This window comes from Merops nubicus, unplaced genomic scaffold (genome assembly GCF_000691845.1).
Source record: "Merops nubicus isolate BGI_N331 unplaced genomic scaffold, ASM69184v1 scaffold6009, whole genome shotgun sequence".
NCBI lineage: Eukaryota > Metazoa > Chordata > Aves > Coraciiformes > Meropidae > Merops > Merops nubicus.
Window position 1 is genome coordinate 188,109 of NW_008633015.1, and position 14,517 is coordinate 202,625.

Genomic DNA, 14,517 nt, shown 5'->3' on the forward strand with positions numbered 1-14,517 from the left:
ACAGAAATTCAAAGTTGCTGGGAATGTGTGTAAGCCTTTCTTGTACTTGCTTTCAGGTGGAGACAGTGAAGCAATGAGAAAATGCAGATGTGTCTGGGAACTGCCTGTTTGGAGCTTGGTGTCTGTCACTAGAACATGTTGATACCAATAGTCATGCCACTAACACATGCCTTTCATTTCACTGCTGCCAGTTAGTGCGTCCTGCTCAATGGGGAGAGTATGCTTCCTGTTTTGAGCCAGATCCTCAGCAGGTAGAAGTGGCTGATATTAGTGGAGCTTCATCTCTCTGTGACAGCCTTTGCCTTGGCTCAGAGTGGAGGAGGGTTTTCTCTTTTTCCATTTGGAAACTATGCTGGTACCTATGCATCTGAAGAGGAGTATTTCTGCACAGTGAACTCATGCAACCATCTGCCACTTCTGTTAATTGACAAGACTCTTTCTTTTCTCTTGGCAGGTATCCCACCAAACATTTCACCTCTTACCTCCCCATGCCATTCACCAATTCAGGGGACGCCTGCCACAAGTCCTACCGGAAAAACACCTTCTGTGTCATTTCCAGACTCCACAGATACTGACACCAAGCAGGGCTTAAAGCCACACAAAGTCTTAACTTCTACTCAGAGTGCACCCAGCCTGTCAGACCCTATTATCAGCCCCTCTGTCATCTGCAGCAGGTAAGAGTCATTTGACACATGTTGGAATTGTTCCACGTTGTTCTCACGAACAAGCTCTTTTGGCCCACGTACAAGACTTTGTGATCTGCTGCAGTTCTTAGTACATGAGTAACTCTAGACTGATCCTGCAAAGTGCTTTTGAAGTGTGATACAGTGAGCTACTTTGATAGCTTTTGCTCATGTCCAGATGCACAGTCTGATTCATAAATAAATCCTTTGTCAACAACTTGCAGATCGCAAAGTTGGATCTCACGTTAACAGTTTGTGTTTCTCACGCCATGGCTTTAACAGGAACAGTCACTCTCAGGTCACAGGCCAAGTCTTTCAGAGCAAGCACCTGATGTTACACGGAAAAATCTGACTGCTAGCGTTTAACAGCTACTGGCCTGTAACCTTCTGATAAAGGTCTGCCAACAGCGCCTGAAGACTACGTCATTTTGGGCACTCTTTCAGAAGGAGTGGATCCCGTCCCCCCCAGGCTGAGTCAGATTATGCAACATTGGGATTTTTTTCAGAAATCAACTGCAGCCAGGTTCTTTCTGCAGCTAAGTGTTACAGGAACAGTTTTATTTCACACTTTAAAGTAGGCCATTATGAGATTCAGCAGAACTGCTCTGCAAAATTAGTGTTTTGAAAAGAAAGGTGTTCTTCTAATCTTCTCAGAAAGGATTCAGTTGCCAAGTTAGATTGCTGGAGTTTGCAATGTGTCCACTTCAGAACAGTGGGGAACACTGGTATTTAGAAACTTGTCCCAGTGCAGTTTCAAGTTTATCTTACTCATTAGATGTTACTTTTGGTCATAGTAGTGAGTGGTTTGTGATCATTGGCTAGCCAGCGGACAGCATGACATCTGAGGCTGGCTTCAGTGTTACTAAGTTTGACTATCTTTGGAAATAGTCTGTGGTTTCTGGCTTCAGCCACGTGACTTTCGATGTCTTCCCTTATGTTCAGGGCTAGGAAATGGGTGTGAGAAAGTCAAAACTGGTTGTGAGTTTGCTCAGTGGAGTCATCCTCACTGGAGTTCAGACTGAGATCCTGACAGGCTTTTAAGACTTATTTGGGTGTCTAAATAGAGACTAAGTGCTTTCAAAAGTTTTCCAAAGGTATTGCAAAACTAAGACTTGCACTGATTCATTTGAAGTTAAAACTACATTACACGTAAGCAGTAGACCATAAAAATGCTACTGTCTCACTAAACTGTGCTTTTATTACTAGTGACAGTATATTATTACTTTAACTAGTAACAATTATCACCGAAAGCTGTTTAAGAGAACAGTTAACAATTGCGTAAAAATGTCAGCAATAATCAATGTAAGGTTGTTGTAGATAGTAATGCAATAAATTTTCTTGATATGTGTAGACTTTGATTTCAATGTAATCATTAGTAAAATGTTCATTAGCTTTTATGTGGCTAGGGTCTGTGATCTACATAGGTTGCATAGCATAGTTAGGTTCTTAATTTCCTTTGTTTTCACATGCTTAGACTGTGTAAGCATTGCAGGCTACATTGCTGGCATAGGCTTTGTTGTTGATGATTTGAAACCATTATTTAAAATGTTATGATGTAATGACTGCTAATAGAATTGGCCTCCACTGGTACTAACAGTCACTATTACTTCAACATCCACTGAAAAATCATAAGTACTGTCACACTTCTAGCCATTAGTGTACAGAGATGTCATATCCACAGATACATGCTGAATGAGCAGGACATAAATAATGCACCCCTTAATAATGTAAACATAATTGTAAGATGAAAAAAATTATCAATGGAAAGAAGAACAAACCCCCAGATCAAAGCAAAAAAAAAAAAAAAAAAAAGCAAACAAAGAAACTGAATGGGTAAGACAAAGAAATTAAGAAACTTTGTAAGAAATTAACAAACACTGTAAACATTTTTTTTTAACCTTTGAGCTTTGACATTGTAGACTGGTAGCCTTCATGGTATGAAATTCCCTACTTTTACTACTAAACAACCTGCCTTGCTAGGAAATAATACCAAGCCAGCAAACCTCTGCCACCACCAAACCCATCGCTCCCTTAACAGCAAGAGCAGAAGAGGAAATAAACCCTTGATGGGTTCAGTGCTTTAAATCAGATCCACCCAGGCAGTGGCATCAAGACAGCAGTTTTACTGTACTCTTTTACTTACAAAGTGAAATGTGGTGTAGGACAGCAGCGTTTGAAAACTGCATTAAACAAGAACATACACCAGGCAGTGCTGTTAAAATAACTTGTAAGTAATCATTTTTAATTCTCTTGGTAGATGGTACAAGAATCTTGTGGAAAAAATGCAAAACAGTCTTGTGATTAAGAAGTAGATTATAATGCCTGTGCATGAAGGGGGTTGAGTTAAAGTTGCATGGACATGTTTACTTCTGACATAAAGCAGATTTCAAGTATTCTACTAGTAGCTCAGGAATTTTTTTTAATATAGTGTTTTATGTGGACCATACATATTAAATCAGTGTGAGTTTGCATGTATCCTAGAATCACAGAAGTACTCATAATTATGCAAAAGCCTTGTAGCATGACAGGAAATCAAAGGCTCTCTGCCTCTTTTACATTTTGGATTGTTAGCATTGACCTTATGCAAACCACAGGGAATGTGGGAGAGAAAAACTAAAGCATTTTTTTCTTCTTGCTTATAAACCTGAGTGATAAAAGATTAATTTGCTTGGCTATGCACTAAAAGTATCATTCTACACAGATTTGTATTTTTATTTAAAATTCTTTCAGGAATTCGTGATGTTTGCAGGGCATACCAAGATTATGTTTCGGATGACCCAGTCAAAAGCCATCTGGTGTAGGATTTCAGCCATTTTTATATGGTGAACTTATATTACTGAGAATTTTCTAGTGCAAAGTTTGACCACTCAAAATAATGTGATGGTTGCTTTGAAAAGGCTGTTACATATGAGATATGCCACAAAATACTGCCTCGAACCAGAGAAAGAACTGTTAAAATGTCAGTATTTCATGGACTTATTTGATATAATACTGCTAAATGAGGCTTCAGGCTTGTTAAGGTCTCTAGTGTTTTCATGATACATCATTGTTTCTTCAGATTGTAGACTCAACCATGTTGGGACATTGTAGTTTGTAATGTTCCAGCTGGTATTGAATTCACATTTAGGGGTTAAAGGGAATCACACACAAGGAATAAAGCATTTTAACAGAAGGAAAGAGCCTGTCATTTGAGAAGGTCATGATGTTGTGATCCCTCCCACAATGTCTTTCTGCTTTGGGAATGAGGAAGCAAACTCTGTCTTCTGGTTTCATTGCTAAATGTCTGGATGCTATATCACTCACCTCGTGTTCTGTCCAAAACAACCCCTTGGTTCTGATGTGTTTGGTATGTTGTCACCAAAGTAATGGCAAAATACCTTTTTCTTACTCAAGAGAAACATATTCAACTGTTAAGCAAGAAAAGGAGAGTAAAGCCACATCATGACCGTGTTCAAATTGAATTACATAAGATTGTATGGCACATTTTCATAATTTAAATTATTTTTATAGGGCAGCTGTAGTACAAAAACAGAGGATACTTTTGTACTTATAAACTTAGAGATAAAAAATCCATTTAAAAAACAAAAGTCATATAGTATAGGTTTACTGTTGGCAGCACAAATTTAATGGTGGTGGCCAGATAACGCAAGGTCCTTTTACATTCCTGATTTCCAGTGAAACTTCATCTCACTCTTGTACTTTTGTCTGGAGAGTGCACCCTGTACCACAGCTTATGCTGTCAGCAGGACATCATTTACATAAGGCTGTCTAATGTGCAGGGTTCTTTACTTTGTGTATATTTCTTGTTGTATTTCAGCTGTGGCAGACCCTATAACCAAATAGAAGCTGGTGATGGGACACTAGATAGAAATGATGGTACCACACACACCCTGAACAGAACAGGTAATTCTTTGTCTGTCAAAAACTTGTCATCCCTTAAAATTTATCAATCATTTACTGAAAGGGCACATAGCCTTGTCTGTCATAAAAGGAGAATATACACAGGGGAGACAGTACAAATTGTCTTTGAGGCTGCTTTGCCTTTTGCATGTACAACATGTGCCAAATGCTAAAGAAGCATGGAGTTAAAATGTAAAGGAAATATGTTTTTCTTCATCTAACCTGGTCAGATCAAATAATGCTCCTCACTATTTTTTCCCACTCTTCAATCCCTGATCCCATTTTTTTACACTCTGCAGGGTATATGCTTTAATGCCTTTGGACAGATTGTCCGACTTTGGACCCAGCCAAACAGCACATATGTATTATGAGTCAGAGATCCTGTTCCCATTATTCAGAAGGTCACAGGATGACTTTCATGCAGTCCTTGCTGTTCACACAACAAGCTTTGTGATCTGTGTTGTAGATGATCCTGCACAAGCCACTTCTGACTACGAGACCAACAACAGCGACAGCAGCGATATTGTACAAAACGATGATGAGACAGATTGCTCCAAAGAGCAGGGGCAGAAGGGATCCGTCTGTAGGACGTACACACCTGAGACCATCATTCTGCATCCCTTGATACCACCTGAGGTAGCTCGTTTAAGCTACACTTGCACAATAGACTGAGTGTGTAATGACACTGGGGGAAAAAAAATACAACAACTAAAGCAACAAAAAAACAAGCCAACAAAAATCCTCTCCCCCAACCCCTCTGAAAATAAAAACCACCCTGGGGCTGTCTAAATATTGTGACCATGGTTTTAAGCAACAATTACAGCAGGGTCCTACCTTGCAGTAGGATAATTGACTTCCAAGAATTGAAAGGAAGCATTGAAATGTGTGAGAGCTCCTAAGCACCAGCCACTTGTGAAACACTGCCCATCTATTTTGATGAATAACTATAAGTTTATGAATCTGGCATGAGGCATTTCTGAAATGTTTGGCTTCTGTGTTAGCATTGCCTTTAAAGGGAATGGATTGGAAGGAAGAGAAATGATCTTCTCAGACTACCAGCATGATATATAACCTTCCTGTTCAGCTGCTTCAGCTTCTCAATGGCCTTCCACTCTTGGCAAATATATACGCTGGTCCTTATTCTGAAGTGAATTAACACTTGAATGAGAGTGCTGCATATTATTGTTGTGGTTTGTCTTGACTATCAGAACACTGCAGTATGGTGAACAAGTGCTGATCTTCTCACAACTACTGTATTCAGCTCTAAGTTTGAGAAGTGGAGAGAAAGCTTTGGTTAGTTAAATTTTCCACTGCCTGTTTTACAGCTGAATTAATAAATTTAAGTTGGCATGAGCTCTTGAAAAATTTATTGTAATCTGCTGAATTGGGGTTGGACATGCTGGGAGAAGGCTTTTTCCTTGAGATATTTTGGCGTTTATTCATCTATAGTTTGTTAGGAATAATGAAATTCAAGGAAGCATACAGGGAGAAAGGAGGTGCACATCTTTTATTTGCGGACTTTGAGAAAAAGGTAGGTATCAGTTTATGAAGTAGAAGTCTTCACTTAGACTGAGCTCTGTTAGCCGTGTTCTATTGTAATGAATGGGGCTGAGAAACTGGGAGTTTCTCCTTCTGTAATGCAGCAAATTTTACAATGAAGAAGACAGACTCCCTCGGAAATGAATGAATGATTCCCATGAATGAACAAAGGAATGTGTCTCATGTGTAAGTTCAGAGACTGATGTTTCATGTACAGAATTTCCTATTCATTCAAGTGAAACAAATTATAAAGGAGAGTGACTGGCTGCAGGCCTGGTAGAAATGAGGACATCCCCACTGAGCTAAGTACAGTACCATCAGCTTACAGATGATGCTAATGTGACTTTAGTTTTTAAGAACATACCCTTTTTGCATGAGATCCTTCACAGAACTAAAATTACTTTTTATTCTGATTTCTGGCACAGGACAAGCCTATACTTGCTCCTGAGCCTCTGGTTATGGACAACTTGGATCCCCTGATGGAGCAGCTAAATAGTTGGAACTTCCCAATCTTTGATTTGGTGGAAAAAATTGGAAAGAAATGTGGTCGGATTCTCAGTCAGGTGAGAAGGAGGTCTTGTCTGCAATGACTGGCTAGATTATTGGCAGATTTAGACCAAGTAGTGTTAAGACTCCTTGTCCTTACAAACTCATCATCCAGTGAATTCTGATCCTTGCTACCTAATTCAAAGCTGACAATATGAACTCAGTCTCATTACTTTTCCTTACTCTTTGAAAATGTCTATAATTTTAGATTTAAAAATGTGAAAGAAAAATACCACACACCTATTTTTCCTGCTGCTCTCTGCCAATGAGTCTACATGAACCTTTCTAAATATTCTCTTCTATCTGGAGGAGGTGCTACAACTCCTTATTGAGTTTTACTTTATGAAAGAATTTCTCATGGGGTTCAGCACGGAAGGGCTAAACAGTAAACAGAGAACTTTGATCCTTTTCTGTACTGGAGATTTCAGTCAGGCTGGGCAAGAGAGCAAGGTTTCAGGAAGTGAGAGAAAAAATAGTCCTTGCTGTATTCCCTCACCTCTAAGGAGTCAGCACTTTGATAGTAAATTCATAACATTATTATGTAAGGAATATTAATTTACTATGAATCAGGATGAGGGAACTTAGTAGTCTTTCTTTCAACTATCAGTATTTCACCCTCTCCTGTAAGCTGATTGCAGGTACTGACACAGCCCTTCTCTACCCAGCACATTTATTGTCACTTCATAACCACTTCCTTGGTTGCATCTTCCTTCTGTGGTATGCCCCTTTTCCTGGCACAATGACAGATTAGCCTTTTTTCTTATGGAAGTATTGGGGTTTATTAAACAGGAAAGACAAGTAATTATTACTGTTTAGGGATGGAAGGAAAAAATAAAATCTGACTGATCTAGTATTGCTTCAGTTGCTTCACAAGGTGTTATGTAGTGATAAGTTCTGGAAATAAGAGATTATGTTAATTGGTGTAATGTGGCACAATTAACACCCCCCACAAACACAGAGGTTACCCTGTCAGGCAGATCTCAGTGCAACAAGCTCCAGAGAATCCTGTAGCAAATCTTGGTCCCTTGGTGGTTAACTATTATTCAACTAGATTCAGTTATCCAGTGGTCAACCAGGAAAACCACAGCATGAATTCAAATTTATTTTGTGGTCTGCCTTTTATTGTTCTGTAGCTTGGCAAGTAAAATCTATGCTCTAACCAGCCTGCCAGCTCTCTAGGTTAATTTTAGAGAAATGAGCAAGCTGGCTGGATGTGGATACTGATACAAATTTCTGATGATCACTGAGGCACTTTTGCACTAGACTGTGAGTGTGTATTTGAAGTGCTCTTCTCGATTGTATTGCTCACACTGTTTTCTATATAGCACAGAATTAGAATAGAAAGATAAATGAATCAGAAGCAAAAACAGAGTGTTTTGTTTTTTTTTTTTTTTTAATGGCATAACCAACAGTTTGGATGAGCCAAAATTTGTTTTGGTTTTACAAGGGTTCCTCTATAGGTTTTAAGCACTTTACCAAGTTGAATGGAGTTCTGTACCTCTCTGAACAATTCCCCTGTGCCTCCCTCAATTTGTACTAAAGCTCCACAGTCCATTTCTCAACACCTGCATTTTGCACAGGTTCTGAACAGGTTATCCATTTTACAGGGCCACAAAATGAGACCTCTGAAATAAAATAGAGAAGCTTTAATAAATAATATTTGTGAACAAAATTAACAGTTTTCTAGAGCAGCTGTTCCTAATAGCGCACTCCCTAAAAGCAGAATGTAGAAAGTTTAACTTTGTTCATAAAATATGGATTCTTTAGTTCTTTTCTCTACTTGCTCAGATGTTCCTAACAAAATTACTTCCAGAAATAAGAGAACTAAAATAGGGAATTTTTTTCTCTAGCCAAGAGTATTGTCTTTTTCTTGTATCATTTTTAAATCCTGGAATATTATAAATAAATGAAAACAAAAGCCCTCTCTATATTTTGCCATTAAATGAATTCATCCATTAAAAAGAAAAAAGTAAATAGTAAATTAACAAGCTGAATTAACTATGTTTGCCTTGCTAGGTTAAATTTATGAGATGGAACAAAGCAGAGTTGACACGTGCCTCTAGGGAAGCATTCAGTTTAGAAAGCAAATGCTGGCTTAGCATCTTTAAAGCTGCTTGAGATGTTGGTTTCTTCTTTTTGGAATGTTAAATTGATTTAGACATATAAAAAGACCTCAAACCAGTCAGGGGCCGTAAAAGCATCTGTGCAAAGTACTGTGGCGAGCATTGTAAATGTGGCACTAACAAATATGCATGATAGGGGTTAGAGAGGAATTTACATACCAGTTTCATTTCAGAAAGGAACAGCAGAGCTCTCCAACTGAGTTGGTGCTTCACAACAAGCCATAAAGTTAGATAATGTCTGCAGTCACAATTAATATTCTTCTTACAGCTCCTATAAAATGAAAACCTGTGGAAGAGAAATTAATTTGCCTTAGAAGCAAATAAAATGAAAAAGAATAGGCTCAAGTCAAGGTCTCTAGCTTCTGTTACTGGGCCATAGAGACGAATGCTGGTGGTGCTCCTATGCTTTCACTGCACAGAACAGCATCGAGGCAGGTGGCATCATTGCAGTGCATCAGAGTTGATCCATGGGTGATGCCAAGAGAAATGTGAGATCATCTTGTCATCATGCATGGTTTCTGCAGAGAGAAGCTGCAGCTGTCATAGGAATGAGTGAGGGGAAACAACCCTTGGGGGATGGGATATTCCCAGGTTTGTCATAGCAGCCCTTGTGAGGAGTTGTGTTTGTCAGAGCCAGAGACTGAGTGCCAACAACTGAAAAGAAAGAAGCGTTTGAAGGAAACAAAGACAAGAGACCAAAAAGAAGTGTGAGAAGGATGCCTGCAGACAATGAGAAGGGAACTGCTTACTTAAACTTTGCACATGTTCTCCAACGAGAGCCGTTCGTGCATGCCTGCAACACCCAGGAGAGGGGCTGCGTGTGCGCAACGATCCCCTTTTCCAAAACAGCTTCCATTAGGAATCACCTGGGAGAAGTGCTTGTCCTTCTCTGGCAGCAGTGCCAGAAGTATCTGAGGTAGGGTTCATTCAGGCGTTAGCAGTCGCTGCAGAGGCCAGCAGAACGTGGAGGCAGAAGGGAAGAGGCAGCGTGGAGCACCCGCCACTGAGTGCCTGGCAGCCTTTGGCATTGCCCTGGGCATGTCCCTGGCAGTGGGGACTGCACCCTGACGACCAGGGCACTGTGCTCAGCCTGTGGGATCCTAACTCCCAGGGAGCTCGTGAAGGCACGTGTCGTCTGGGGAGGAAGACAGAAGCATTTAAAATGGTTAATCCAGAGCAATGAATAAACATAACCTCACAGTTTTTCTTTTTTTTAGTGAAAGAATTTAATGAGTTGACTTTCTGGAACACATCAATGTCTCTTTTTTCCTCTTTCTGACCTGCCCTTTCTCCTTCCTTCTCCCCATCTGCTAAGAGAGAAAGAAAGAAAACATTACCAAAACATCCAAATGACTTCTTGGCTGTTTATGGTTTCTAATGACCACAGAGAAGAATGGCATTTTACTCCAGGTCCTGGGGAGGAGCTTCCCTTCAGATCCATCAGGCAGCTTTGCTCCTTTTCAACTGCTGTGAAACTTCCTGCACCTTACAATCCAAGGGCAGGAAAAAAACTGTTTTTATTACATGCTTTATTTAAGATACATGTCCAGGATGGGTAGTGTAGACTAGTAAGATTTGGTCCTGCAGAATAATATTTCTTTATGCTTTCTCTTTTATACAGAGATATTTTGCTGGAAATACAGAGCTTACTATTCAGTGATGTAAGATTAGCGTGTAAAGCCTCATCTCTCTGTAGGTGAAAGTCTGGACCCTGGCTGATTTACTTCAGTCCTGATTCCAGATAGATAAATTGAATTCTAGGCAGTTTCTACTCCAAATTATGCATAAAGCCAGTCTCTTCACTCTATCTCAGTACAGGAGGATCCCATGGGGTTCTCAGAGAGTGAAGATTTGCCTTCTACGTGCCCTACCTTTTATTGTAAGCTCCTGTCTTCCAGAGCACTGTAATTCAGTAGTTCCTTAGCTCCTTTGCTATAAAGAGCTTTTCACTTTACCATCAACAGCCATGGCTACAGCAAGAAATAACCACCAGCAGTGTCTCTTTCTGACTGCCTTGCTAGTGGCACTTCTACAGTTATGGTAGGAACTGAAGTGAGAGCTGGAGGCCACCAGCAGAACCCCAACTGTCAGATCTGTGTCATTAGAGGGGCATGCTGGATGGTGTCAGACACCACACTCAACCTGTCTCTGCATCATCACTACCTGTTTAAGGGGTAAATCAGTAGAATTCTTTTTATACCTAATGTTTCTATTTTTTCTGGTCTATTTAGCAGCATGGTTGTTTTGTTTGGTTTTTTTTTTTTCAGGTATCATACCGACTTTTTGAAGATATGGGGCTGTTTGAAACCTTTAAAATACCAGTGAGGGAATTTATGAACTACTTTCATGCCTTGGAATGTGGGTACCGAGAGATACCTTGTAAGTAAAAATTCCCAGCAGATAACAACCCTTAAAGTTTTGGGTATTTTCCATACACTTTGTTCTTGAAGCCCTTACTCGCTCATTATAACAGCTACTTTTTTTCTTCTATGTCATGACCAAGAGGATGGCTCTCTAGTCAGAGGCTGGTGCTAAAACACAGCCTCTCATCTTTTTTTCATTGCATTCACTGTTTCATGGTATTTCATAATAATTCATGGCAAATTCTGTGCAAGCCTGAAATCATATAAAGCTGCTGTAGGTACAAAGAATTGTTTCCTAATGATGCAAGTGTACCACAGTGCCCCAGCTGAAGTTTATTGAAACATTTCCCCCCTATAGGCAAGTTGGATTTTTACACAGTAGCATTGCTGTGCTACCAAAGGAGATGAGCATTCACTGAAAAAACTGCTTTCAGTCATCCCCAAAACATTTACTTATTCAAATCAAACCTTCCAAACCACTTCAACTGCAAAGGACTCTTTTTTTTTCCGGGAGGAGAGAGGGAGTTATTAATCACTTTAGCTAGCAGATAACCCCAGTGTTGAGGAACATAGGACAACCCATTTTCTCCCACCTCCCCAAAAAATGTCTGACACATTGGTTTATTAACTCATAGTCTTTCTCTTTAAGTATCAAATACCAATTGGAATAACTACAGTGGGAGGGTTTGAAGGAAAGTTTCCTCAAATTGCCTCCCAGCTTGGTGGTTTGGACTCTTTTCTGGGAAACTGAGAGAAACAATTTCAAATCTTTTCCAGTGTTTGAACCTGATCAGGAATTTGAAGCAGCAGAGTATAGCCTGAGGAGGTTATAGGTGGATGTTTGGGGTTGTTCAGACTGGAGAAGAGAAGGCTCCAGGGACGTCTTATTGTGGCCTTCCAGTATCTGAAGGGGAGCTACAAGAAAGCTGGGAAGGGACTTTTCACAAGGACTTGTAGTGAGAGGATGAGAGATAATGGCTTCAAAACAGAAGATTTAGATTAGATGTAAGGAAGATATTCTTCACTATGAGGGTGGTGAGACACTGGGACAGGTTGCCCAGGGAAGCTGTGAATGCCCCATCACTGCACATGTTCAAGAGCAGGTTGGATGGGGCTTTGAGCAACCTGGTCTGGTGGGAGGTGTCCCTGCAGGGGGGTTGGAACTGAATGATCTTTAAGGTCCCTTCCAACCCAAACTGTTCTATGATTCTATGTTGTCCCACAGTCTGCCTGTCATACTGGAGCCATTCCTCTTTGTTTACTCTTCATAGAGCATTTTTGTGAATCTAGCCTTTCATTTTCTTATTTTTGCTTAAGTGTGTTTCCTTTTAGTAAAGCACAATAGTTTGTCTATTACAAAATTAATTTACCTTCCAGTTTTTCATTTCTGTGAAGGGATAAAAAACAAAGCAACTTGTTTGGATTTAACCACTTCTTTTTTCTGGTTCCTGAAATGGAAAATGGGTTAGTCACACAAAACTAACAGTGACTATCCCAGCTGTATTAAGCCAGTACAATTTTCACAAGAGGCTAATTCAGCCTCTGCTCCTGAGAAGAGCATTAGGCCTCTACACAGGGCCATCCTCTAGATTTTGTCTGTGCTGATTAGCGTCTCAGGAGAAATGTTCTCAGTGCTTCAAGACAGACAGGGGGAGGAGGCTCCTTCCTTATCTTACTTTGTTCTTTCCAAAAATAACTGTTCCTATGCTGCTTACTGTTTTGCTGTTAAAAATTTCATCTCACAGTCACTAACACGTATTTAAAAGGAAGGTCACAGGGAAGACAAAGGAGACCAAGAGAGGAAAATAAGAGGTAAATAAAAGGGCCAAGTGGAGTGTCATCGTGCTCATGTATAGTGAGGAAGCAAAGTGATTGCAAATTATGAGTACAATTGAGCTTTGTGTGTTACACCTGCCCATCCTTGGTGGGCAGTATACTGCTGGTTTTGAAGCATAGCCTAGGTAGGCAGTTACCTCAAGCACTGGAGTGAGGGGTCAACAAGATGGTGAACTGCTTGTCCTTCCCTGGTTTAATCCCAGATGTAAGCTTTTGTCCTGGTGCAGCAACGTGTTACCCCTCTTTCAGCATCACAGCAGCATTTGCTTGTGTATGTTTAGGTGATGCTTTAGGTGGTGCTGAGCTAGTATGATTCTTTTTCAGCCAGCTGTGTTGGTTGTAGAAAGGTTTATCTGGCCTTGAAGGATTTGGTGGTATGAGCCTTGGGGGTCACTTTTATCTCATTTCTGCAGAGAGCTTTCAGTAAGGCAGACTAGAGGATCCAGAGTCAGAACTCTTACCTCTGCCAGAAAACTGCAAAAAGCACCTGATGTAACTATGCCATGTACATGTACCCTGAATTTGATTTTGCTGCAGTGCAGCTGCTAGCACAGCACCTAAAATTGCTCAAGCAGTCTAAGTCTTAGCTGCCTTATATTTAGGAGCTAAATGAAATCTGGCTACTGAAGTGGATAAGATTTTCCCACTGATTTCATCTGAATCCAGGGTTAACAGTGCATATTTACCCGATGGCATTTAACCAGCTAAAAGGCAATCACTGGAGTAGAGGATTGGAGCTGGTAGCTCAGGTCAGGCTCCTTGTTTAACAGTTTCTTTGCAATACATTGCAGATCCCACTGCTTCTCTGCTGTTTTCTGTTTCTTCACTGGTGTGAGGCATGCCATTGAAAGTGCTTCAGCTTCAGTTAAAGAAAAAATGGAGCATTTACAGAACACAGCTGTTTTTCATGCTTGTGATGATGTCTGGTTTGTCTCTGCTCGACTGCCTGCCAGGCGGTACCCACTAGATGGTGCTGGCTTCCCTCGGTGGGGAGTCCCCGTCCTGTTTAACAGCAGCGTCGTCTGCTTTGTGTCACAGATCACAACCGAATCCATGCGACTGATGTCCTACATGCCGTTTGGTACCTCACCACTCAGCCCATCCCAGGACTCCCCACGGTGGTTAATGATCACGGGTCAGCCAGCGATTCAGGTACATTTCAATGTGCAAGGATCTCTGTTGTGTTTCTGAAGGTTTTGTCATGAAATCTGCTCTGAGAAAGACAGCACTTAAAGATTGTATACAGGACCTGTTTATATTATAGAGACTTTCAAGTCCAGTAGCACTTTAGATATTGAAGATGCTAAGGTATGTTTGTGTAACTTCGAAGAGAATGGAATTGGGTCTCCAAAACCTGATCCTTTACATCTAATGATGTGTGAATGGAAGCCTCTGTGGTCACTCAGAACAACGGCCGTTTGGGACCCTTTGATTTTTACAAAACCTTTTTTCTTTTTTTTCTAGGAAAACTGTCTCAATAGTGCTTTTCAACACTGCTCCAGAAGCAGCGTAGACTTTTAAATCCTC

At 40.4% G+C, this 14,517-nt stretch overlaps 1 protein-coding gene across 1 annotated transcript in view; it reads left to right on the forward strand.

The window, feature by feature from the left end:
- The window catches only part of PDE3A (phosphodiesterase 3A, cGMP-inhibited), an 86,902-nt gene that overhangs the window by 57,760 nt on the left and 14,625 nt on the right, over positions 1-14,517 (forward strand). The window contains exons 5-10 of the mRNA XM_008948089.1: positions 455-674; positions 4,501-4,586; positions 5,050-5,219; positions 6,548-6,685; positions 11,059-11,170; positions 14,029-14,142. Of these exons, the coding sequence (XP_008946337.1) occupies positions 455-674; positions 4,501-4,586; positions 5,050-5,219; positions 6,548-6,685; positions 11,059-11,170; positions 14,029-14,142 (840 nt within the window). The remainder of the gene's footprint in view (positions 1-454; positions 675-4,500; positions 4,587-5,049; positions 5,220-6,547; positions 6,686-11,058; positions 11,171-14,028; positions 14,143-14,517) is intronic.